Consider the following 26,281-nt stretch of genomic DNA (forward strand, 5'->3'; position numbering starts at 1 on the left):
CAGACTTGCCAAAAGTCCCTGGTGGTCCAGCGGGGGTCCCGGGAGCGTTCTCCCCCTCTCGGACATTCGGCTGCCAGTAATCAAAATGGCGCCGGTGGCCCTTTGCCCTTACCATGTGACAGGGGCTACCGATGCTATTGGTCGATCCCTGTCACATGAAAGGAGCAATGGACGGCCGGCACCATCTTAAAAAATGGCGTGGCCATCCAGTGCTCCTACCATGTGACAGGGGCCGACCAATGGCACCGGAAGCCTCTGTCACATGGTAAGGGCAAAGGGCCACCGGCGCCATTTTGATTACTGGCAGCCGATGGCCCAAGGGCAGGAGATCGTTCCCGGGACCCCCGCTGGACCACCAGGGACTTTTGGTAAGTCTTGGGGGTCAGGAGGGTCGGGGGTTGTAGCTAATTAAATTTGAAGAGTTGTGGGTGTTGTTTTGGGGGGTTTTTTTCACGAAATAGCGCGATAAACGATTTCCGATCCGGGAAAGTGGACCGAAATGGTCCTCCCCAGACCCGAAAACGAAACTGGGATGAAAGAAAATTGTATGAACACCCTAATGCCAGAAACGGACGCTCCATAAGATGCCCAGGAACGGAGCTGGTTTAGCACACCTTTTTTAATTCCCCTTCTCTGATCCCTGGGTACGTCTTATGGAGCGAAAAATATAGTAACTATGGGTTAATGCGATCTGGTTTAGCTTCATTTGATTGTTAAGCTGCTTTGCATGTAATGCAGCTCTAAGTTTTATGAAGAAAGCCCACATTAATGTTATCATGGATCAACACATAAGTATATCAAGGCTAATGCATTTTTGTACATTGTTGTGTGTACACTTTGGGGACAGCTTTACTTATTTGCTTTTACAATTTTTAAAATCCATTTACACACAATGGAGAAGGATCAAAAAAACAAGAAAAAAGAAAAAGAACCAGTGACAAAAAACTAGATACCTCAGAACATTATCGTTGGAGGAAAGAAAAAGCGCAATGAAATAGGTCTGCTGAAAAGCCCTCTTCAATAGTTCTCTGGAAACAGGAGTGGTACTTCATAAAATTGTTAGAGTTGCATCACATTGGAAAACTGGAAAAAAAAAGCAGTCCTGTTGTGGGTGGTAGCAGAGAGAAGGGAAAGTTCAGAAGTGAGTGGAGAGAAAATTTAATGGAAATTCTGCTGAAGGACCGAAAAGGGAACTATTTAAAATTCAATGTTTTGCTGTACTTGAAGTAACATGATTACACCAGAAGAAAGTCCTGGAAAATGAATCTGATTGATTTTTTTGATTGGGTGACCAGAGAATTAGATCAAGAAAGAGCACTTGAAATAATTTATTTGGATTTCAGCAAAGCTTTAGATAACAGTCCCACATAGAAGGCTAATGAATAAAATGAGCAGCTTGGGAGTGGATGCCAAATTGGTTGACAGACAGGAGAACACATGCAATGGTAAATGGAACCTACTCTGAAGAGAATATTAAGTGTTGTGCCTCAAGGATCAGTTTTGGAACCAGTTCTGTTCCATATCTTTGTGAGCCACGTTGCAACGGGTTTAGAGGGAAAACTTTGTCTTTCTGCAGCAGTTACTGTGGACATGCCTGAAGGAGTGGAAAAAAATGAAGAATGATTTAAGAAAGCTTGAAGATAGGGTCATGCATTTGGTGTGCAGTAATCCAAAGGAGCTGTATGCAATGGGGCGTGAAAGACTAATTTGCATGAACCAGGGGAGGAACACTGTCTGGAGATCTGAAAGCAGAGAAGCAATGTGTCAAGGCGGTAGCTAAAGCCAGAGGCGATCTGGCGGCATATAGAGAGGAATAACCAGCCGGAAAAAGGAGGTAATAACGCCCTTGTACCGGTCTTTGATGAGGCCTCACCTGGAATACTGTGTTCAGTTCTGGTGATTGTATCTCAAAAAGGCTAGAGACAGGATGGAAGCATTCTAGAAAAGGTGACCAAAATGGTATGGGGTCTGTATCGGAAGATCTATGAGGAAAGATGAAGGTGCAGGGGAGCTATGAAACAGACCTTTGGTTACCTGCGAAGTATTAATGAGACGCAAACATCAAATTGTTTCTGCTGGAAAGGAAAGTGTACAATTAGGGGTCATGACTCTGCATCAACATCAGAACACATTTCTTCACAGAGAGGTGGTGGTTGTCGCCTGGAATGCCCTCCCAGAAGATGCGGTGAAGACAAGAAGAGTAATAGAGTTCAAGAGGGCATGAGATAATCTCTGCAGATCCCTGGAAGCTAGAGGATGAAAATGAAGAAATGGGGTAATCTTTGTTTAACTTCAGGTGTAACATTTCTGCAAGGGGTAACCTGTATTGAGCAACAGTTACTATCATAAATAACTTGCTGGGCAGATTAAATGGACCACCTGCCGGCATTTACAATGTTAAAAATCTCCAATAGTCTGGACCAGGTGAAAGACAGCTTTCACACCCATCAAAACAACAGCCACCCTAGCAGTCAGGCAGGAGGGAATGCCTCCCTTATCAGGGTGTATCTATTCAGGACATCATCTGCCACTCAAAGAGAAGATAACAGACTGACATCTCCACTCCCTAATTCAGACTGCAACTCTGCATTCCATCTGGAATGCTAAAAATTATGTAAGAGCCTCTTTCTGTCCGTCTGAAGGCAGCATAACTTTTCAAAGGCAAGACAGATCACCACCAAATTAGGCTTGCTGAAAGAAAAAGGAAATATCTTGGATAAGACTGAAAATCAGAAACACTGGGTCAGTATTTTCAGAGAACAAAACATTTCTTTACTCTGACAGGGAGGTAGAAGGTGCAACGTTGGCAGATGACAGGGGGAATCCGAACAAAACTGACAAAGGATGGCAGATTTCAAGCTGCCTCCCTCCATACTTATCAAATCAATATCCCGTGCATACACCCAACACATCGGAGATTTCCCACCCTTCATGCGTAATCGGTGGCATAGCCCAGGTGGGCCTTGGGGTCTGTGCCCCCTCACTTATTGCTCAGGGTCCTAATCCTCCCCCCAACACTTGTGATCAGCTATGTTCCTGCCCACCTCTTAGCCCATCCACCACAGGTTTTCTTTCCGGGCAGTAGTGATCCTCAGTTGCTCCTGCCTCGCTTCTGCTGTTTCCCTTGGGAGGCCGATACTGTTTTGCAGAATGATGCTGTTTCGAGAGAGAGAGAACCATAGGGGCATAGGCAACTGCAGCTCTCTCCTGCTTTGTGAAGCCAATCCATAATGGATAAGGGAAGAGGTGGATGGGGAGCTTGCAACGGTGCTCTCTCCCCAAGAAATTAGGTTCTGGCTATGCCACTGCTCTGGAGGGATGAATAGTTAAAACAGTTCTGAATGGCAACTCGTATGAAAGCAGACAGTTGGGAAGGGGTTTTTTTGGCAATGAAAAAACATTAATCATGGTCTGAAAAAATTTATTTGGAGCACCAGGAAACAATTTTTCCCCAAAACAGCAGTAGAAAAAACTGGTAAAGCTTCCAGCTGAAGCACTTTGTTATGCAGGAAAAAAAAAAAAAAAAAAGAAAAGGAGAGAGAGACTAAATATACTCTATACCTGCAAAAGATTTATAACCATCAATTTTAAATTTTTTAAATTTATTTTAAATATTTACCCATCAAATGACAATATCATAGATCTTATCGATATTATCATTTGATGGGTAAATATTTAAAAGATTTAAAATAATTAAAAAAATTTAAAATTGATGGTTATAAATCTTTTGCAGGTATAGAGTATATTTAGTCTCCTCTCTCCTTTTTCTTTTGTGATTAATTGGAGAGGTAGCTGCTTCATTGTTGTGAAAAAACCAAAACATGATTTGACATACTATTGTGGGAAGATTGACAAAGCTTCGGAATCTCTTTCTTTTGGGCTAGGAAAATGCTGTGTTTGTTGGGATTGCCAGTAGAAAGTGAACAAGTGGGGGGGGGGAAAGAATGCAGACATAGCTTTGGGGGGATGCTTTCCGACATAGCTTTGTAGGAGGCGGTGATGAGGTACGTACATTGATATTAAGTGCAAGCTTTAGTGCAATGCGTTTTTGTTCCCCTTGATACAACCATCGGGGTGAGAGGGAGAGAAGAGCAGAGCAGTTTGGATGGTGCTGGGGGGGGGGGGAGGGGGGGTGTGCCTGCGGCCTCAGGTAGGACGGGGGTTGGTACGGGAGGCAGTTAGATCCCGCAGAATGTTGGCAAGTGCTCCATTCTAAACACCCCCCCCCCCCCCCCCCCCCCCCCCCCGGAAGCTTGGCTCGGAGCAGAACCGCAGTGGTGTTCCAATGTGCGCGGCAGCCACAGAATATTCTACTGTAAATCCAAACTTTGAAAAGCAAGCACGCTCAGCATCACATCAATCATCACTTGTGGGGCCCCTTTCCCTGAAACAGACAGCACCCCACCTCCACCCCTCCCACACCCAGTGTGCTCATGCAACAACCACACACACACACACACATCCAGTGCTCTCACCCCACGTTTATCCCCCTCCCTCCCACCCAAGGCCATGCCCCAGGCTTTCGCCCCACACTGTCCCCACTCCCAGTGACCAGGGTTCTTCCCTTCCCCTCCCCCAAGGACTCGCTCCATACTGCCCCCCCCCCCTACCCACTCTTCTGACTCCCAGCTGCCCAGGGGTCTCTCCCCCCCCCCTCTCTCTCTCTCTCCTTCCTCCCCACACTCCCTTCTACCCGGTTCTATCAATCCACCCTCCTCCCTCTACTAACCAGCACACTCATTCCACGTCGTCGTCCCCCCCCCCCCTTCCCAGGGCTCTCACGCCACATTCCCAGCCACACCACTCCCCACCCACTGCTCTCACCTCACACTCTCCCTCCCTGATGCTTTCATTACTCCCGGGACTCTCACCACTCTCTATCCCATGCCTTTTTCCTTTTCTCCCCAGTGCATTCCTTTCTGTGTTTTCTCCACCCCCCCCCCCCCCCCCAATACAGCGCTTTCCCCTTGCTCCTACCTCCTGCTGGACCTATACCAGTAGTGGGATGAAGCCCTGACCAGCACCAGGCACCTTCTCCAACACCCAACAGCTGATCGGCTTATTCTGTTCAAGAGAATCAATCGGGTGTAAAAGGCTGGGCAGCCACTCAAATGCCTTTCCTCTCCTTTCCACGGGCAAAAAAAAAAAAAAAAAAGCAAACACCAGGGGCGATGGGGGAAGGAGCCCAGCCCTGCCTCTCTTTCTGCCGGGAGCCCCACAGGTCCACGGGCAGTGCTGTCCCCGAGTACTTTCCCTCCCAGTACCTCTTAGACACGAACTCATGAACGGTGATGCCTCTCGTGTGTGAGGGTTTGGGTAGGAGGATTGGGCGAGTGTAGGGTGTTTCTAGGTGCATGCGGTCTTAGGCAGGATTGTGGTACTTATGGGTCGGAGACGCTGCAGGCTGTGGGCAGATGCTCCCTTCCAAAAGACCCCCCACTCCCATCACAGCAACTCTGGCCCGGAGCAAAACTGAAGCAGTATCCCCAATATGCTCAAGTTACAAGACGTTATGGTATTAAATCCAAACATTAAAAACCAAGCACGGAACGACGGGCTATGTAAGCAAGCATGCACAAACAGAATTTGGGTGACTGGAGTCCAGCGATAACCGAGAGCGAAGCGCCTCCTACTGGCCTGACGTATTTATATCCACCCCATATAACAAGGTTGCCTTATTACCGCTTACCATAGCAAACCCTCAGCAGCAGCAGCTTCAAGCAAGAATCAGCGTATCCAATGGGATTTCGTCCCGCTCCCCCGCTAAACTCGAAAGAGTAAATCCTTTAAAGCTGCTCCCAGACTCGCTGACCGCGGCTGCTCTCCGACCTCTTGATACCTGACAGCGGTAAGACAAATCCACTGCTCACGAAGAAACAAGAGTCTAACTTGCCGGGGGTCTCATTCTGAGAGGTTCTCTCTTGTGAACTAGGCAATTGGATTCTTCCTTTCCAAGCTTACAGCCGAACGTCCGCCCTGAGTTGTGTTGTTTTTTCCCCCCCCCTCCCAGTCCGTACAAGAGAGAAATAGCCGTTAGTAGAAGCAGGAAAGAGAAGGCGTTCCAGAACGAGGCTTGCACAACCGTTGCTATTGCCGACGATGGCACACGCACGCGGTCTTTTCCTACAGCACCGATTGGCTGAGGTGATGAGCAGGGGGAGCCAATCGTGTTTGGTCGCGGGGCTCTGACGATTGTCAGGCCAGCAAGGGCCGTGAGCGCGCAGAGGAGGAGCGAGGGTGAGGATCAGACTGGTAAGGTGCGCTTCGTTCTTAGGGAACTTTTGAGGACTCGAGAGGATAAAGTTGTACGCTGACCGGGGTGAGAAGTGCGCTCCTGGTCTGGGCAGAGAGCTGCCTGGGGTTTCAGGTATAAGCAAACATCAGCCGCAACCGGCTGATGTTTGCTTATACCTGGGTCTGCATAGTGAAAGGTGAGGGTCAAACTTACTAAGGCTTTTCTCACATTCTGTGTCTATGGGAAGGAAATAAAATTAAAAGCTTAGTAAATGGGGAATAAGTATAACGCCCCCTTGACCGCTTACCTCCTGGGTCTGGGCCTGTCCTGGCGGGAGCCCCCCAGGGCAGACTCCGTCAGTCCTCATGTTCTTGGCGCCTGGTGCCTCCACCTGGGGAAAAAGGTGTTTGTGGGATTTCTCTCCCTTCACCCCAGGAAAACAAGTGGGACTGTGAACAAGGTTGACAGTATGTACAAATATATACAGGTTTATTAGATTATACAAGCCTATAAATTTCTACATAACTATGTACATGGCTAATAGGATGTCAAGCAGCACACGTATATGCTGTGATTAGTAGTCTCAATCTTCACAACTATATACATTTTTTACAAGGTCCAAAACACGATTCCAAGTGCGTGTAAAGCCGTGCGCTCAGTTGAGCGCACTGTATTGCATCGGCCTGTCTGTGCTAGGGTTGTTGCCGCCATGGCCATTTTGAATGTACACCTCAATGCACTGTGGTCTTTCTGGTTTGCCAATTGCATTTGAAACAAATATCTGGAGGCTGCATGGAATGTAAACCGACATGATGTGTCCTACGAATGCCGGTATAAAAAAAGTGTTAAATAAATAAATAAATAAATATGTTGGAGCCGACCTTGAACATACTGAGTATGATAAAAGTTATAAATCTGACTTTTTTTCTATTCTAGGACTAGTTTAGCCAATGATAATTGTAAAACTATATTGTTTGTCTTCATGCATATGTTTTTTAACTAATTATGTTGTGCTCTGAGATTACGTACTAACTTCAGTAAGTTTTCTTTCCACAGCAGAAACTGATTTGTACCCGTTTCACAAGAAAGAAATGACAACACGACTCAGACCTGTAGGTTTGGATATCACACAGCATTTGCTTTTTCTCAGTAATATTCTGTTTCTCATTTGCTGTAGGGAGGAGCTAAAGATTCTTGGTTAGTCTTTGGCTACTCGAAAGATTTAGTCTTTACATTTTAGTCCTACCGTGATTCATTCTTTTCTTTTCCCTCACAGTCTAGTAAAAAATGCACTGTGATAGGTGGCTCAGGCTTTCTGGGACAGCACATGGTGGAGGGACTGCTGGAGAAAGGATACACTGTTAATGTGTTTGATATCCGAAAGGGTTTTGAAAACGAAAAGGCACAGTTTTACATTGGTGACCTCTGCAATAAACAGGTAATGGAATAACTAGCACCTTCGTGTTTTTTTCACTTGGTGTGGGCATGTTTAAAACTTAAGTCCTGCTCGTCTTGTCGATATCTAATTGTACTGTGAGCTTGTCCACGAGAGACTTTCCCATTCCTAATACATAATGGTTTTCACAGTTAAGCTGATGTATTAGGCATTTTGGGGGCAGATATGTTAAGTGGACTTTCTGGGATTGAAAAGATTGGATGTGTGATTGGATATAATTGTTTACATTTCATATATCTGCTTTTTTTTTTTTTTCACTCCTTTTTCTTTTTTTGCTTGCCCGTCGTCATGTTTGTATGTATTGCATTTTGAAAAGGTAATTTGAAGTACTCTATTCCTATAAGAAAGCTGTATTCGGTTAATACATGGTACACCAGTCCAGACAAGTGGGTTTTGTCCCTGTACCAGCAGGTGGAGGTAGCACACAGGTTTCTTTTTTTGTTTTTTAATTTTTTATTCAACAAAAATGCATATGTACACGCCATATAACAAGAAAAGCAGGAATGAAATTACATGTACTGAGGGCAAGCAACATAAAAAAAAAAAAGCGTAACACATTCCATCCCCAAAGCAAACAGCAAATTTACATCCTATTTTAACACTATCCTCCTCATTTACACCGAGTCCCTCAGAAATCCTACTCCTCCCCCCTCCCAGCCCCATCAGTTACCAAAAAGTGTTGTTACAAACCCCTTCTCATGACAGACATCCCCACATACTCCCAGCAGTCACTCATACCTGCATAGACACCCCTAACAAACCCCTTCTCACGACAGACATCCCCACATACTCACAGCAGTCACTCATACCTGCATAGACACCTCCACAAACCCCTTCTCACGACAGACATCCCCACATACTCCCAGCAGTCACTCATACCTGCATACACACCTCCACAAAGCTCCATTACTTCCAGCCTCCAACCCACATACATGCCTTACAAACATTCCTCTCCGAGGAGAAGGATATCATGTTTTCATATGCATATTACTGTTGCACAGCTACCAAACCCTGCTCAAGAATTGATTTCTGCAACTCATTTAGAAGTTGATATAAAAAATGTGCCCATGCTTGGACGTATGCTTCCAGCATCGTACGATGTGCATATTTAACGTTAATACATTCCAGTACCATAGAAGCAGGCATTCTACGTTGCCATAAAGCTATAGTAGGTGGGCTTTCTTCTGTCCATTTAAGCAGCACACACTTGTATGCCACTATCAGAGCCATAGCAAGAAAGTGATCAACCCCTTTCTTAATATCCCCAGCTTGTGAAAAGTCTCCCAACAGTAACATGGTCCCTGACATGTAAGCAACACCCCAGTACGCTAGTTAACTGCTTTAATAACCTGTTCCCAAAAAGTAGTTATTTTGCTGCAGTATAAAAATCTGTGAACCATGCTGCTGTTTACCTCCTTACATCTTATACAAATCTACAAATGTCATGTGGTATTGTCATAAATCATCTATATAAGCATGATGCAGTATCTTAAATTGAGTTTCTCTCAGCATCACATCGGTTTGTAGTTTGTGCAAGGAGCAAAATCATTCCTTCATCATACTTTGCGGGATGTCGGTAACAAGCTCCTTGGACCAAAACTCTCTCATAGTTAAAATGGTCTATTTTGTTTACGAAGCAAATACCATTGTGAAATAGAATTTTTGGACTTGCCCACTGATTGAAATTCAGCCAGGACCTCCTACTTGGCTTTAATCTCTGCATCACCGCGGTTATTCCAGATAATGGCATGCTTGTAAAGATGCAAAAAAGTAAGACCTAGGCATATCGTACTAGGATTGTAGGGATTGAAATGTCCCACATTTCCATGATTCTTCCTCAAGAAGATGGCCCACTCGTTTGGCAGCCTGCGCCCACCTTGAAAAAATGGCCTCATATTCTGTCCCCAAAAAGTTCCCCAGAAAGGGCAATGAAAGTGAGGTGGTTCTCTTTTTTTAGACCCTCAGCATCGAAACCATCGCCAGGCCAACATCACAGGCCACAGCAATGTTTAGCTATTTTGTAAATCTACCATCTCTAGAGTGCAGTAAAAAATAAAGGTGTCCATGGAGCCACTAATTCCAGCCACCATATTTGGTTCAGAGAAATTGAACTTCCCTGTGAGCCATTCCCCCAAAAAGCACAACTGACATGCCGCGCGTTATAACATTGCAGGTTAGGAACATCCAGTCCCCTGTTTTCTTATTTGCCTAGCAATTTGTGGTATGCCACCCTAGCCCACTTCCCACGCCACAGAAATTTCAAATATAAAGATTTTAAGCAAAGAGAGGTCTTTTTTAGATAACTAATAGGGGAGCATATGCAATCTATACAGTAAATTGGGCAATATCATCGTCTTCAGTAAGGCACATCGGCCCATAAGGGAAATGGGCAGTTCCTGCCAGGTAGCAAATTGGGCTCGTATTATCAGTAATATTAAGCGCATAAAGTTTTTAGTAAGGTTCCAGGAAACTCACACACCCAAATATTTAATCTTATCAGTTGCCCATTTAAAAGGAAAAGATCCCACCCAATTGTGCATAAAATTAGGGTCCACAGCTAGAGCCTCAGATATATCACAATTAAATTTTAGCCCTGCAAAGGAATAAAACTTCAACTCTTCCCTGTATGTACTCAGATCAAATCAGACTCCTGGGTTTTGCCTCCCTTACAGCAGAAAGAGAGAGAGAAAGTTTTGCCGCCATTGCCATATAACCTGGTGCGCCACCTGCAGTCCATCAGTATTTCTCTGTCTCCAGCAGATGGTAGAGGTGCAGAACCTGCAGCCTGGAAACTTAAGTTTTGAAAAAAAGGAATATATAGTTTTCTTTGGCGATGTCTTCCCAGGAGGTCGGCAGCTCCTGGTGGGGCTATCCCTCCTTGTTCTGAGATGGACAAGCAGGGGGTTGGGGACCCTTACATTGCTCAGTCCTTCACTGCCGGGGTAGACATCTGTTGGGGGCCAGTTCCCTCTCCCCAGGAGGACTTGCGGAGCCTACTGCCACTCTTCTTCTGAGAGGGAAGTAGTTTTGTCTATTTCTTTAAAGTTTAAAAAAAAAAAGGAGTTTGCTTTCTTTTTTTCTACCGGTCGGCTCGGAGGGAAGGGAGAGGAGCTGAAACCCGGCAGGGGCTCTGCTGCAGCTGCTCTCATGTCTCAGGTTAGGATCCTCTGGTGGCTGACTGCATTCGTGATCCAGGCAGGCTGAGAGCAGGCTGCGTGACAGTAAGTTCACCACGTGCAGCGATGCATGTGCATGGGCTCTCTCGTGCCAGCTTTTGTTCCCACTGCCTGTCTGGGGGAGAGGGCGGCTTGGGGATGACAGTGGGTGCATCAGGTGTGAAGCAGTGGGCCTCTTCCAGATTAGCATGAGAACAGTGGCCATTTTGTCTTCATTCTCAGCTGCTTCAGAAGCTGGGGGGGGGGGGGGGGGGGAATCTCCCTCCGCCGCTGTCCCTGGCTGATTGGAGCCCAGTCGAGGGCCAGGAAGCCTGGGGAATTGTCTGGTGAGGACAAGGACCTCCTGGGGGAGGACTCTGGTGATTCTGCAACCTTCTCATCGGATTTTGTCCTTTTGTTGCACAAGGCTTATTTGGCCAGGAAAGCCCTGGGGTGGCATTCCAAGCAGGAGGGGTCGGTAGGTTTGCAACCCAGGAAGAGGTCCAGGGTTTCACGGGCTACTGGGCTACAAAGGTTTGGCAAGTCCGTGGTATGCCCACACAGTCAAACACTGCAGATGAACTCTCTGAAGATGCAGAGGCCGGAGATCCATCAGAAGAGGACCCTCTTGAGGTGGATCCTTCTTCAGCGGAGCAGGATCCAAAAGAGGGGCCAGGACAAGCCCCGGTTGTTGAGGGGGATGATCTGAAGATGATTCATCTTTTCCACAGGGAAGAGTTGGGGTCCCTGATCCCTATGTCCTTATGGAGCTAGGGATAAAGGTTCCACAAGAGGAATCTAATCAGGAAGAGGTGGATCTGATCATGGATGGCTTAAGAGGTCCAGTGAAGGCTTTTCCTTTCCGTAAGTCAGTTAAGTTAGTGGACAGGGAGTGAGATACTCCGGAGACCGGCTTGAAGGTCGGTAGAGCAATGGATAAATTATATCCTTTGCTAGAAGACACGCTTGAGTTGTTGAGGGTTCCAAAGGTGAATGCCTCAGTGTCTGCGGTTACTAAGAAGCCAACCATTCCGGTAGCCGGTTCTGCAGTGCTGAAGGATATGCAGGATAGGAAGCTGGAAGTCCATCCCAAAAAGATTTTTGAGGTGCCTGCCTTAGGCATACATGCTGCATTGTGCAGCAGTTTTGTGCTTTGGGCTTGGCTGCAATGGGTGCAGCAGTTGCAGGCGGATAAAGCAATGTCTACATTAAAGATGGAGCGGCTAGAGGCTGTGGTGGCTTATGGAGCCAATGTGATTATATGACCTCATTAGGACTTCTTCTAGAACAATGATGTTAGCGGTCTCGGCCAGACAACGTCTTTGGTTGCAAAACTAGTCAATAGATGTTTCGTCTAAGTCTCAGGAGCGTTATTTCAAAGCAAAGCTGCTTTATGGAGAAGACTTGGAGGAGCTGATAAAACATCTGGGAGAGAATAAAGGACATAAATTGCCTGAGGATAAGCTGAAAGGCAGAAAAGGATCTTTTCCTATGTGTTCTCAATTCAGAGGGAAGAGGCATTTTTGGCAGAATAAGGCTTCAGGAGGAGCCCAAAGGCAGACCATTGGGAGGCAGCAGTCCTTGAGCCAGTCTTTTCGAGGGCGAAAGCCGAACAGAGATGGTTTCAGCCAGAGTGCTAGTGGAGCCAAGACCACCCAATGAAGTGAGGCCAATCCACTCCTCAGTTCCAATTATAGGAGGTCAGTTGGCTCTTTTTTACGAGGAGTGGGCCAAGATCACGTCTGATCAATGGGTGTTAAGCGTGATGAGAAAAGGTTACACTTTAGAATTTGCTCATCCATTAAAGCACTTCTTCATGGTCTTCTCTTGCACTTCTGTGACCAAAATGCGAGTGATACAGGAAACCATCAGCCACCTACAGATGCTGGGGGGCCATTGTGCCGTCCCCCTAGAGGAGCAAGGGACAGGAAGGTATTCCATTTATTTCATGGTTCCAAAAAAAAGGAGGAAATCTTTCACCCAATTTTGGCTTAAAGAAAGTAAACATGGCTCTTAAAGTTCCTCGTTTTTGGATGGAGATTCTGCGCTTGGTCATTGCAGTGGTGCGCAAGGGAGAGTTCTTAGCTTCCCTGGATTTGACTGAGGCTTACATCAGAGGTTCCTGTGGTTCATGATCTTAGGAGCATATTTTAAATTTTGTGCCCTTCCATTCAGATTGGCAATGACTCCGAGGATCTTCACCAAGGTGTGATGGTTGTGGTAGTGGCGGCTCTCAGATAGGAGAGCATCCTAGTTCACCCATATCTGGATGGTTAGCTTATTCGAGCAAAGTCAGAGCACCTTGGCAGGCAGGCAGGCAGGCAGTGGAGTTGGTGGTGCAGCAGTTGAGATCCCTGGGTTGGGTAATAAATCTGTCAGTCATCTTTCCCCTTCTCAGGTATTAGAGTTTCTGGGGGCACGTTTTGATACCAAGGTGGGGAAGGTGCAGAGGCAAGTTCATAATTTGGTAGAGAAAGCTGTGCCCAAGGTCTTGGATTACTTGCAGTTTCTTGGTTCCATGGCTTCTACTTTGCAACTGGTTCCTTGGCCGTTTGCTCATATGAGGCCTCTGCAGTTGCCATTGCTCTCACGATGGAACCCTTTGTCAGAGCAGTTTCATTGTCCACTACCTCTTACAGAGCTAGCCAGGCCCAGTCTCTCATGTTGGGACCAGTTATGTCTCAGAAAGGACATAGAAGTTCTGAAGTGGATAGTAGTTATCACAGATGCCAGTCTCTCCGGATGGGGAGCTGTATGCCAGGCTCAGTTGGCACAGGGCCAATGGTTGGCGGAGGAAGTGTTGTGGTCTATCAATCGCTTAGAGACGAGAGTGGTTTGGTTCGCATTGCATGCCTTTCTACACCTCTTGCACTATCAGCCAGTAAGGATCTTTACAGATAATGTAATGACAGTGGCTTACATCAACCTACAGGGTGGTACCCAAAGTCAAGCAGTGGCTCAGGAAATCCAGGAGTTAATTTGCTGGGCAGAGTTACATCTGGTGTTACTAGCGGCATCTCACATAGTCGGGATAGACAATGTGCAAGCGGATTTTCTCAGTCAACAGTAGCTGGATCCCAGGGAATGGGAGTTGTCGGAGGAAGCAATGCATCTCATATGTTGCAGATGGGGCAGGCTCCACATGGACTTGATGGCATCTCAGCGAAATGCCAAGGCGCCGTCCTTCTTCATCGCAGAAGGGAATATGGAGCAGAAGGGGTCAATGCCTTGGTTCTTCCTTGGCCGCAAGGTATTCTCCTGTATGTGTTTCCGCCATGGCTGCTGGTGGGCAAAATATTGTGGCGAATAGAGATTCATCCGGGAGAGGTTATTTGAGTGGCGCCAGAGTGGCCTCGGCGGCCATGGTTTGCAGATGTGCTCAATCTAGCGGTGGACAGGCTGTTGCGACTTGCTCAACTATCAAAGCTTCGTCACCAAGATCCCATAGTTTCAGATTAGGTGGCTCGCATCTGTCTCGTAACTTGGCTTTGAGAGGAAATGCTTAAGAAGGAAGGGATATTCCATGGACATCATTTCCACTCTGCTGCAAGCTAGAAAGACTTCCACCTCCTTGGCTTATGTAAAGGTCTGGAGAGTTTTTGAGGTTTGGTGCGCAGAGCAAGGGGTTGAACCTACTCAAGCATAGATAGTGCATATTTTGAACTGCTTGCAAAGAGGATTGGTGAAGGATCTAGCCTTTAACTCCCTCAGAGTTCAGGTGGCAACTTTAGGCTATCTTGGAGGCAAGGTGCAGGGAGGGATTCTTGCTGCACATCTAGATGTGGTGTGTTTTCTCCAGGGGGGCGAAGCATTTGTACCCTCCAGTGCGGAAGTTGTGTCCCTCCTGGAGCCTTAACTCGGACCTTAAGGGGATGTGTGCGGCTCCATTTGAGCCTCTTAGAAGGGCAACTTTGAAAGGTTGTGTTTCTGATGGTGAGTTGTTCTTCAAGAAGGAATTTGGAACTTTAGGCTTTTTCCTGTAGGGATCCTTTTTTGAGGATTATGGAGTCTCGTTGCTTGCAGTTCCTTCCTTCCTTCCGAAGGTGGTATCTTTCCATTTAAGTCAATCGGTAGAGCTTCCGGCTTTTCCAAATTCAGATTCTACAGCACCTCATGAGAGGGAGTTTCGACTCTTGGATGTAAAGCGGGCAATTTTGCGGTATCTTAAGGTCACTAATAGTTTCCGGTTGTCGGAGCATCTTTTTGTGCTATGAAGTGCTGCAAGAAAGGGTGATTTAAAGCTTCAAAATCCACCATAATGCGGTGGTTGAAGGAAGCCATAGGTTCGGCGTAAAGTCGTCCTATCCCTGAGGGGTTTAAGGGCTCACTCTGCTCAATCTCAGGTGGCATCCTGGGCCGAATGTGAACATGTATTGCCACAAGTGAATTGTCGGGTGCTACTTGGAAATCATTGCACACTTTCACCAGGCATTATTGTTTGGATGTCCAGGCTCCGGAAGCCATGGGCTTTGGTGAAAGTGTACTTCGAGCAGGACTCTCGCAGTCCCACACTGTTTAGGGAAGCTTGGATATATCCCAGGAGTCTGGACTGATCTCGGTACATACAGGGAAAGGAAAATTGGTTCTTACCTGCTAATTTTCGTTCCTGTAGTGCCACAGATAGTCCAGAGTCCCGCCCAGTGTGGGGAGAATTGGAGAGTCCTCTCGATCTGTTATTGTAATTAGTCTGAAGAATGGCACAGGTTTTGTTTTAGTTTCTCACATTTTTAAGGTTGGAAAGATTTATCCATTATAAGTTTCTGCTTCCTACTGCTCTTTCAGGGGGGGATATGATTACGTTATTTGTGGTTGTGTTCATTAGTTCATTGGCTTGGGTACTTGTCAATACTGAGGGACTGCAGGTGGCACACCAGATTGTGGCAGTGTCAGCAAAACTTTCTCTGTCTCCATCTGCTGGAAGGGAGGCAAAACACTGGACTGATCTGAGATACTACAGGAACGAAAATTAGCAGGTAAGAACCAATTTTCTTTTGACAGATAATGCTTCTCTGCGGTCTGCCCACAATTAACAAAACATCATCCATGAATAATGAAACTTTTACCTCCTCTACGCCTAACTGGATCTCTGTAAACACTTCCTCCTGTTGTAAATTTCAAGGTATTGGTTCAAGTGCTAGCACAAATAATAGAGGAGAAAGGGGGTACCTTGCCAAACACCCCGCCCCAATAAAATACTTTTTGAAATAGAACGATTCCTAGCAGCTGGGTAGATGGACAACAGCTCCCTGAAATCCATATTTTTCTAATACCCAAAATAAATATTCCTGCATACAAACTGAAAATGAGAGCTTGGCTATTATTTTTTTTGCAACAAAGCCATAATTAGCCACAAACGTTCTGAACCCCATGACTTCCCTTAACAAATCCTGTTTGGTCCCTACCTATTAACCGAGATAGCACTTCATTGATACGTGCAGCCAGAATAGATGCAAAAAGCTTTAAACCTACATTAATCAATGATATCAGTCTATATGACGTAATGTCCATAGGGTCCTTACCCTTTTTTGGTAACACTACAACTAAAGTGATTCATTTCTGGAGAAATTGCTCTTGATATCAAAAGTGAATTATAAAATTTCACCAAAGGGGATAAAAGACCAAACTATAATATTTTATAATATTCAGACCCCAAACAATTAAGGCCCGATGCTTTTCCTAACTTTAGCTTCTTTATGGCTGCATATACTTCCACATCTACAATTGATGCGTTAAGAACAGCCGTCTGCTTCTCGGAGAGAAGGGGCCATGCGGCATTCTGAAAACCTCTCCCGAGCTTTCCTATCTTCAAGGTGTGTACCATATAGAGCTATATAAAAAGCTATATCTCTAAGCGAATGCCCTACTTATCCAGCTTCATCCCTAATACATGTGATTACTGAGTTTTGCCCTTTAACTTTAACCAAATTAGCTAAAAGTTTGCTAACTTTATTACCATACTTATAAAGTTTGTTTGAAAAAATTTAAAGACTTTCAAGTCTGTTGATATAGCAAGCTATTAAGTGAGTCCCTAGCCTGATCCCATAAGCACTTATCCATATCATCGAATATAGTAGCATGCCTAGCCTGCGCCTCCTTAACCTTAAACAATCGCAAAATTTCAGCAACTCTCATTTTGTTTGGCTATATAAGCTATCACATGCCCTCTCATTACCGCTTTTCCAGCTTCCCATAATAAAGCTGGAGAAGTGCCTTCTTTATCATTGAAAGAAAGAGATTCTCGCCATTAACCATGCAAATAATCTCGAAAAGAGTGTTCTTGATAAAGTCTCGGACTCATCCTCCAATTCAAAGCCCGCTGGCCCTTGTCTCCAATTTCCAAGCTCAAAGAAATGGGCGAATGATCTGAAACTGAAATAATCCCAATCTCTACTTCCCTTACTTAAGAAAACAAACTCTACGAGATTAGTACATAGTCCAATCTCGAGTAACTGTTAGGATTTGAATAAAAAGTATAATCCCTTTCTCCATGATGAAGTACCCTCCAGATATCCAAAAGGCCCGCCTCAGCTGCAACAAAATTAATTCCCAATGTATCTTGATTTGATTTATTTTCCTGTTGTGGCTGGCAATATGTTCACCATCTGCTAAAATATTAAAATCTCCACCCAGGACCAATTGGTATTAAGGAAAATGAAGTAAAACATCCAAGCCATCCGCAAAAAGCTGATGCGAGTAGGCATTGGGGCATAGAAAGTACACAATGCAAGTTTCTGTCGTTGCAGACTGCCAAATACCATAACATACCTACCCTCCTTATCTGTTACTTGATGTTCCAATTGAAAAGACAATTTTTTATGAATTAGAAAAGCTACCTCCATTGCCTTCTGGAGAAAGAAGAGTAATAACATTGGTCTACCCAATCCTTCTTTAATTTAAGATACTCCAAATCAGAAAGATGAATCTTCTGCAGCATAGCAATGAGTGTATTTTATTTGTGGAACATAGCCAGTAATATTGTGCACGTTATCGGGGCATGTATACCATCAACATTTAGGGTGCAAACCTGTATCTTACCCATGACTTAATGCAAAAATATATATCAACCATACCATTAAGGCAGAATGCACCCAAAAAATGAGTGCAACCCAGACACCACTCAGCCTCAGCATCCAGGCTAATCCACACATGAAAACAGAATGCAGGGTCCTGAAAGTGAATGTTAGAAAACTGTCACCTTCCCTTCTTGAACCCCATTGTTTCTCCTCGAATTGAAGCCCAACCAACCATACATCCTTCCATGCATACCCAAACACATTCACCCTCCCCAGACACACAACACACCATACCACAGAGTCAGCCAAAGACTCCAAACCACACCCTGTATCACCGCCGCCACTCATCCCGGGGTGCAGCCATTCAAGCTCCTCGCAAGAATGTAAGAGAGCAAAATCCTTTTCCCCATATTGCCATACATTATCAAAGGAAAGTAAGATATGACAACAGCAAACAGTGTTAATTAAGCCCATGTAACACATTGTAACAAGGATCAAACTAATAAGCTAACTTATAAACATAGAATATTCCCAGTTAACTCCCCCAAGCACCATTACCATTAGAGTGCAAAGAATCAAAAATATTGTAATGGAAATAGAAAAAAATCCATGAAAAGTCAACATCCAATGCTGAGCGAACTAGGTGATAAGACACCACCCTTCACAAAGAACTGTGCCCACAGGAACAAGCCGCAAACAATACATAAACCCTTTTCACAGTTGTTAAAACTTGCTTGCATTTTTCCAAAAATCAGCTTCACTTCACCACTCCATTCAATTGTTGCAAAAACGCCTTGACCTCTGCTTTCGTTGAAAATGGTTGCATTGATCCATTGTGATAAACTCGCAATTTCACCAAATACAGTAGGGCAAATCGTATTCCTCGCTGATGGAATGTGGAATAAACCATTTCTTTGCACATCATTGCCACATGCATCGAGAAATCATTAGAGTATAATGCTTCTGACCATTGTATTCCAGTGTTTTCACTTTGCAAAACACTTGCATAATCTTGACTTTGTGTGTCCAATTTAAAATACAGGCAATAGCAGGCAGAGGTCTACCTCTAGTATCCCTGCGAGGGCCCACTTGATCAGCACATTCACAAACAATCGGGAAACCGTCAGTGCCTGTGCCCAGCTCACATGGTAACCATGTTCCAACCAAATCTCTACTCGTTCTCTTCACCGAATCCAATAATTCTCAAATTATTTCTTTGGTTCCTGTTTTCTTGGTCATTGAGTTATTCCCTCAATCAAGTGTTAACCTGCAATTCACATATCTTTTTCTCGGCCTGTGTGTCACGAACGTCTTGCTCAGCTATTCTCAGCTCTGCATCATCCATACGTTTAGTATGAGACTCCAGGCCATCCTTAATATCATCCATTGCCATCTGTAGCTTAAGGAGCCGTGCCTCAAAATCATCGGAAGCCATTTTGTGATTATATTGGAGCATTTCTGCAGACATTGCTGCCCTGGGTTTTTCCGCGTTTGTGCTTGTCATGATGGAGGACTCACTTGTTAAGTTTTTCTAGAGTGCGCCTTGCTAGCTTGACGCTCATTCTTCCATCCCACGAGCAGTGAAGCTCTGTCCCTTTGTTTCCAGACTGCCCAAAATTGCAAAATGTAAGCCTTACACTGCTTTGCCAGACCTATTAAAGACTATATAGAGCTCGTGGTTGCTGCTTTGTGAGGAGCTTCTTCCTCGTGCATCCGTCTAGCAAGCAGCCATAACCGGAAGTCAGCATACAGGTTTATATGACAGCATTGTCGTTGGTGCAGGACAAAGAGAACCAATATTCTCTGTCTCCAGCAGATAGTAGGATGTTTGTGTCTGGTGCAGCAAGATCTTTGGCTTCCACTTTTGGTTTATCCGGCCTAGTATAGTATTTTGAGCAGTTTTGGCTCAAACTACAGGCCAGGCTGCTGGTTGTTGCCAGTTTAGCGAGCACAACCATTGAGACTCCTGGTCCCAAAGAGGACTTGGTAGAGTAGAGCATTGGCAGCAGTTATAGCTTGAGCTGTGGGCCAGGCTGCTGGTTTTTACCAGTTTAGTAAGCTCGGGGATTAAGACTCCCGGTCCCAGAAGGGATTTGGTGGAGCAGAGGGAGGGCCCTTGGGCTTGTGTGGATTCGCATATGATCTTCACCTGCCCCCACCCATAATCTGCCTAGTATTTCCTTCTCAGTGAAGCATATTAAAAGTTTTTGGGGGGTTTTTTCTTAAAGAAAGAAATGCAGACGAGTAAAAAGCTTTAAACAATCTCTATCAGGGGATTGCATCCATGTTCTTGGAAAGTTTCAACATTTTGGGGGAAGGTGCTTCAGCCATCTAGGTCCTGATCCCCCCCCCCCCCCCCAAACCAGCCTCAAGACTTGATCTCCCTGTTCTGCTATTCATTTGGGATAGATGATCACACTCGGAATAGCAGGTCTGGTAGGATCCCACATCCATCGTCTCCTACTTCCCCCTCACAGGGCGAGCATTGCCATTTCCAGGAAGTCTGGTTTAGTCATAGAGATCTTCTAGGCCAAGTGCATGTCCTGAAAATTTAATAAAATTAATTAGCATCCTTGATACATACTTTATTGGTGGCGTGGGTCAGGCAGAATTGATGGGGCCCTCTTTTTTCAGCATGGCTTGATGTACCACTCTGACTCTCATTCTCTGAGACTCTTTTTCTTGGTGTGATTAGCTGCCATATTGCGTCCCTACTGTGCATCTTCCTGCCCTCAACTGCTGGCCTGGGAGGGCCCCCATTAGCATTTCCCATGGGAGATACTGTACCTTATCCTCTGTCTTGATTGCAGGCAGTGGTTTTCTTCTCTGGATTTTTTTTGTATATGCTGTCTAGGGGCCCAGTGAGGAATTAGGAGCCGCTTTTTCATGCAGCACAAGATTCACTATTGGGTTCTTCAGCCATACGCCAAGTTTTCTCCTGCAATTCCAAGAAGAAAATAACAGTGCTAAAGCAAAGCTCTAGTATGTCTCATTGCTTTCCTTTTTGATGTCTGTTCCCAGGACCTGTTGCCAGCCTTACAAGGGGTGAGTGTTGTGTTTCACTGTGCATCTCCAGCCCCTTCCAGTGACAACCGAAAGCTCTTCTATGAGGTCAATTATATAGGCACCCGAACTGTCATTGAAGCTTGCAGGGATGCTCACGTGCAGGTATGTGTGTGTGCCAGAGGGAGAGGGAATGTATCCAAGATGTCTGATTAAAGGGATGTGTAGATATATGTGAGAATATCATAGCACATTTCCAATTATATGATGAGAGCAATGCAAACACGCCATGGGCTATATGTACTGAGCAGTTTTCCCATAGAGGCACAAAGAGGGAGGAATCCTATGGCACATCTAGTCCTAGGTCTTGAGCTTCATTAGTAGAGGTGTGTGAGAAATAAAACTTATTGTCCTGGTGCAGCCTAGGTTAAAAAAAAAAAGGCAGCACAGAATTCAGCACTAGGAAGGGAAGCTTCATACAGTAGACATTGCTAGAATTATAAAACATTTTACAAGGGGTCCAACATTTTTTTGCAGTTCATTAAGCACATTATTATGTGTATCCAGTGTTTAGAAAACAGGTTTCTCGTCTTTCCTCAGAAACTGGTCTTGACAAGTAGTGCCAGTGTGGTCTTTGATGGTACAGATATCAAGAATGGAATCGAAGACCTTCCTTATGCCAAGAAACCCATTGACTACTACACAGAGACCAAAATCTTACAAGAGAAGGTACAGTCCATGCTGCAGTTACGTATCGAGTATTTACATAACTGATGCAGATGTTGGACCGCTAGCTCTTGCACCTGTTTTGGCTTGGATGGTGTGTGGTGTTGATTACATAAAGATAGTTTGCAGAATTCAGAGCTATGAGCACTGGGGATCGTGCTACTACTAAACAGTAAAGCCTCTGCAGTTTTGAATCTAAAAGAGCATTACAGAAGTAACAAAACTAAACCACATGGGAAGAGCAAGACCAATAGACCAGGGTTGCTGATGTCTAAACCTTAAACTCAGAAAATGTTGTCAGCTAATTATTATGTGATCTGAAAATTGTGAGGTTTTTAGTTTTACAATGTTTATGATATTAATGGTGGGGGAAAGTGAAGGAAAGTTGTAATTTCGAATAACTTCATTCTAAGGTGAAAGTCCCATGATTCTGCCAGAGGTTTCCTTTGAATAAGGGAGGGCAGAATCTTTGTCCATATTGAAAAAGGATGTTCCCCTATTGTCGGCTTGTGAATAAAATCTCTACTAAAGAATGCTCCCAACGTACTGCAGAGTGCTAGGCAAAGGCAAGGAGAGCAGAACACACACACTGAATTGGTGAGAAACAAGTTTGTATTGTGATTGTGGCTTTCCTTTTGCCATCGTGTTTCCTTCTGTCTTGCAGGAAGTGCTGGGTGCAAATGATCCTGAAAACAATTTCTTAACTACTGCAATTCGTCCCCATGGGATTTTTGGCCCGAGAGATCCTCAGCTTGTCCCTATTCTAGTGGAAACAGCAAAGTGTGGCAAGATGAAATTCATGATTGGGTAAACAAACATTTGCTTCACTGTTCACACAAAGTTTCTTGCCACCATTCCTTGGCCACTGGAGAAAATCCTTTTTTTTTTTGTTTGTTTGTTTGTTTGTTTGTTTAGGGATGGAAAGAATTTAGTGGATTTTACCTATGTGCAAAATGTGGTTCATGGACACATACTTGCTGCAGAACATCTTAGGAAAGACTCTCCTTTATGCGGGAAGGTAAGATCATTTCAGTATTTATATGATACTGCCAGTTGGCATTTATGGTATGAGAGTGCAATATCACGCTCATCTTTAGACTTTTTTTTACCAGGTCAAAGTTGTAGTGAAATAAAGTCCAATATAATTGGCTATATTTTTCTAGTGAGATAATGGAGCCAGATTTTAATTTGCACAAAACTTTTGCTATCAGCATTATGAAGCCAAGCTGACTTTATTCCTAGAAAAGAGCTAGATGAGGAATGCAGCTTTTTTTTTGTGGTAGACTTTTAAAAAAGGGACTTGGGAATAAAGGAGTGTCATTTTTTTCATTATGAGTTTCTTAATTAATTTTCTGAAGAAGCATAGTGGTTGCAAATTTGAAATTTTGCTAGTAATATCTGGGAATACAGCTAATAGATCCTGCTAAAATCCAACATAAACTAATTTTCATCTTTTTGGTTTGCGTTCAAAGCTCAAAGGCCCAGGGGCAGCACAAGACCTTGCTTATGTTTCTATTATATGAATATACAGATTTTTAAATAAGAAATCCATGGTAAAATAGGAATTGTATTATTTGCATCCTAGAAGTTTTTTTTCTTTTTTTTTTTTTTTTCAGGCATATCACATCACCAATGATGAGCCAGTCCCTTTCTGGAAGTTCCTGTCACGCATCCTAGTTAATCTGAACTATGAAGCACCCAAGTACCACATCCCCTACTGGCTGGCTTATTATCTGGCTTTTCTCCTGTCACTTGTGGTGCTGGTGCTAAGTCCGCTTGTCAAGATCAAACCCACCTTTACCCCGATGCGAGTGGCTCTGGCTGGGACATTTCACTATTACAGCTGTGAGCGGGCCAAGAAAGACATGGGATATCGGCCAGTGGTCAGCTTGGATGAGGCAGTGAAACGAACAATCCTAAGCTTTTCCCACTTGAGCAGGTCCAGCGAAGGGACAAAGAAACCTATCTGAGGCTTTGAAGATTTACCTTAAAATGATGAAACTGAACAGGCTTTAACTTATTTCCTCTGCACATCTTCATACAGCGGGAGCCTTGTGTGAATAGCCAGCTTGAAATGGTTAAAGTATGTTATCCTGCAAGTAAGCAAAATGCTCAGTGTTAACTTTTAACTTTCTGTCCTTTGACTCCCACCGGCTAACCTGATATGTCTGGTAGTAAGTGTTATCAGGGACGTATTTCTGAGCATCATGCTACTTGGGAAAACAAGCTTCAGCTGGAATTGGAGGGAGGGACTCATTCCTCAGCTCTTCAGGCTCGTGCAGATCCACATTCTTTGTCCCTGCTTTTGTGTTGTTATTGATCTGCTTTTTCCAAACTGTAACACATTCCGTAACACTAACACATTCCATAACCCATAACAGTTTAGTTAGCATTCAGGGACTGATAGCTGTGAGAAGCAAAAAGCATTGTCGGGCCCTACCGCCCTGCCCTACAGAAGCTGCCTGCTGCAGAGGAAGAAAAGCCGTGGGTTCCAGGAGCCAGTTTTTTGGTTCCTGAGGTGCAACCTGCTTAGTGGTGGTAGCAGCAGTCACCAGAGTTCCTCCATCCTAGACTTCATGTTGGATATGACCCTGATTACAAATACAAAAAAAGATAGGTTCTTTGCATCAATGATTTCTGCCTTTATTTGGTTCTGAATCTAACTTTTTAATACAGTGGAGGGCACAGGTTCTATGGCTCTGAGAGAAACAGAATGCAATAAAGCCCCCCAGGCCCATATAGTCTTCCTGTTGTAATATAACCTTTGCTTGATCTCCGGTTTTATTCTTTCTTCCTTACCCCCAAGGATTCTGTTTACCCCCTGAAACTGTCTCCGGTTGATCTTAATGGTGCTAGACTGCCTCGGCTGCAGTACTGAAATTAAAGAGATGCACTTGTTTCTCCAGTAAAGGCGCTGCAGTACTGGTCTTATGGGACGAAGACTGCATGGATCAGGGCGAGACACAGTGCGTGTGAATAAACGCACATTCGTTCCCATGGGAACCTAAGCCAGGACTTTCACTTTTTATTTATTCATTCCCCCAGCCTGTACATGCCAGTGGAAATGACATTCACTGCTGCCTGAGGCCTAGAAGGAAAGTCTTTTCCAAAGCTTAAACCTTCAACGTTCGTTTGCTGGCAAATATTTCTTCTCCAGCATCTAGCCATCTCCTCTTTTTTTTAATTATTATTTTCAGTACATCATCTCTGCTGTGCTACACTAGAACCCTGGCTGGCCTGGAGCCAAACTCACCTTTCCTTTTGAAAGATCTGATTCATCTTACTGTACGGAATAGGAAGGAAGCCAAAACTGATTCCCTGTCGAAAGATCCAGCCAATCTGAGGAACCGAAACCAAGCACGGGTATATAAATTGGATCCCCTGCACTGAGCCATCTGATGGGCTCAGTTGATTTCTGACATTTGCTAATTTTCTATGGATGTAATAATTCTGGATAAATCAACTACATAAGAACATAAGAAATTGCCATGCTGGGTTAGACCAAGGGTCCATCAAGCCCAGCATCATTGTTTCGAACAGAGGCCAAACCAGGCCACAAGAACCTGACAATTACCCAAACACTAAGAAGATCCCATGCTACTGATGCAATTAATAGCAGTGGCTATTCCCTAAGTATAATTGATTAATAGTCATTAATGGATTTCTCCTCCAAGAACTTATCCAAACCTTTTTTGAACCCAACTACACTAACTGCACTAACCACATCCTCTGGCAACAAATTCCAGAGCTTAATTGTGCATTGAGTGAAAAAGAATTTTCTCTGATTAGTCTTAAATGTGCTACTTGCTAACTTCATGGAATGCCCCCTAGTACTTAGAAAAAAATCTGGTGTTCTTAAGGAATGTTAAAACATAAACATGTTTGTGTTTTGCATAATAAAAATGCTGACTGGAAAGAGATTTTAAAAATTACCAGCTTGTGTTAGATCTTATCAAGATATTGCAGTTGAGACCTGCATTACTAGAATTTCATTATCAATACACTTGTGACATTTTCTACTGTGGAGCCGGATGTAGAAAGGTTTCTATGGGGGAAATGCTAGGCACACCTGATCCTTGGGTTGTAAGAACATCTTTTAAGTGTTAACATTTTTAAGGGCCTATTCTAATTATTTTTTTCCCCCATTTTGTTTTTGTGGGGGGGGGGGTTTAGGGAAAAGCCTGTGGTCACCCAGATACTGGCCATTAGCTCAAAAGCTCTAATGGCCATTGACTCATGAATGTATCTTGTTAGTAAGTTTAGTATTTTAATTTATTGCTGAAACTGAAAGGGGGAGTCAGCCTGAAAAGAAGCAGCAGAGTGGGTTCAGTGATGGCAGCACATCTCCCCAGCACCCACAGTATCTTTGCCACATTTGAGGTGTATTACTGTGCTGGGAGGGTAATGCCTTGTCATTGAGTGCATAGGGAATTAATGTATGGTCTGTTTGTCTAAATATAGTTTTATTCTCATTGTAAACTTGAACTCTACTGTATCATGCTTAATACTTACAAAAAAATCAGCATCGGGTAAGGAGAAAGCAGGAGGAAGAAACTGAAATGTGAATGACATTTCTGTAGCAGGGAGCTGTTGTACCTTGCTTTAATACAAGCTGCCTTTCAAGAAAAAAAAACAAAAAACCAGGGTCTTGGTCCCAAAGGTCATGCACCAGTGTTAGAAACAACAGCCTTTG

At 44.4% G+C, this 26,281-nt stretch overlaps 1 protein-coding gene across 2 annotated transcripts; it reads left to right on the top strand.

Annotated features, from left to right (window-relative positions):
• The first annotated feature begins 314 nt into the window (after positions 1-314).
• Positions 315-25,175, top strand: NSDHL (NAD(P) dependent steroid dehydrogenase-like). 2 transcript variants are annotated; one of them, XM_029606609.1, is made up of 8 exons: positions 315-368; positions 7,292-7,347; positions 7,512-7,673; positions 20,881-21,027; positions 21,463-21,591; positions 22,253-22,395; positions 22,504-22,606; positions 23,205-25,175. In XM_029606609.1, the coding sequence occupies exons 2-8, from the start codon at positions 7,327-7,329 to the stop codon at positions 23,556-23,558; spliced, it is 1,059 nt and encodes a 352-aa protein (XP_029462469.1). In that variant the 5' UTR covers positions 315-368; positions 7,292-7,326; the 3' UTR covers positions 23,559-25,175. The 2 variants fall into 2 exon arrangements, with proteins under 2 accessions (XP_029462469.1, XP_029462470.1); XM_029606610.1 differs by having other exon boundaries at positions 7,295-7,347.
• Positions 25,176-26,281: the final 1,106 nt, after the last annotated feature.

The sequence above is a fragment of the Rhinatrema bivittatum genome, chromosome 6, assembly GCF_901001135.1.
Source record: "Rhinatrema bivittatum chromosome 6, aRhiBiv1.1, whole genome shotgun sequence".
NCBI classification, from domain to species: domain Eukaryota; kingdom Metazoa; phylum Chordata; class Amphibia; order Gymnophiona; family Rhinatrematidae; genus Rhinatrema; species Rhinatrema bivittatum.

What these genes read in the sequence shown, in the direction of transcription:
- NSDHL (XM_029606609.1), top strand. Translation starts at nt 7,327, where the DNA reads ATGACAACACGACTCAGACCT. An exon ending in GTGACCTCTGCAATAAACAG is followed by an intron (nt 7,674 to 20,880) that starts GTAATGGAATAA and finishes GTCTGTTCCCAG; the next exon opens with GACCTGTTGCCAGCCTTACA. An exon ending in GCAGGGATGCTCACGTGCAG is followed by an intron (nt 21,028 to 21,462) that starts GTATGTGTGTGT and finishes GTCTTTCCTCAG; the next exon opens with AAACTGGTCTTGACAAGTAG.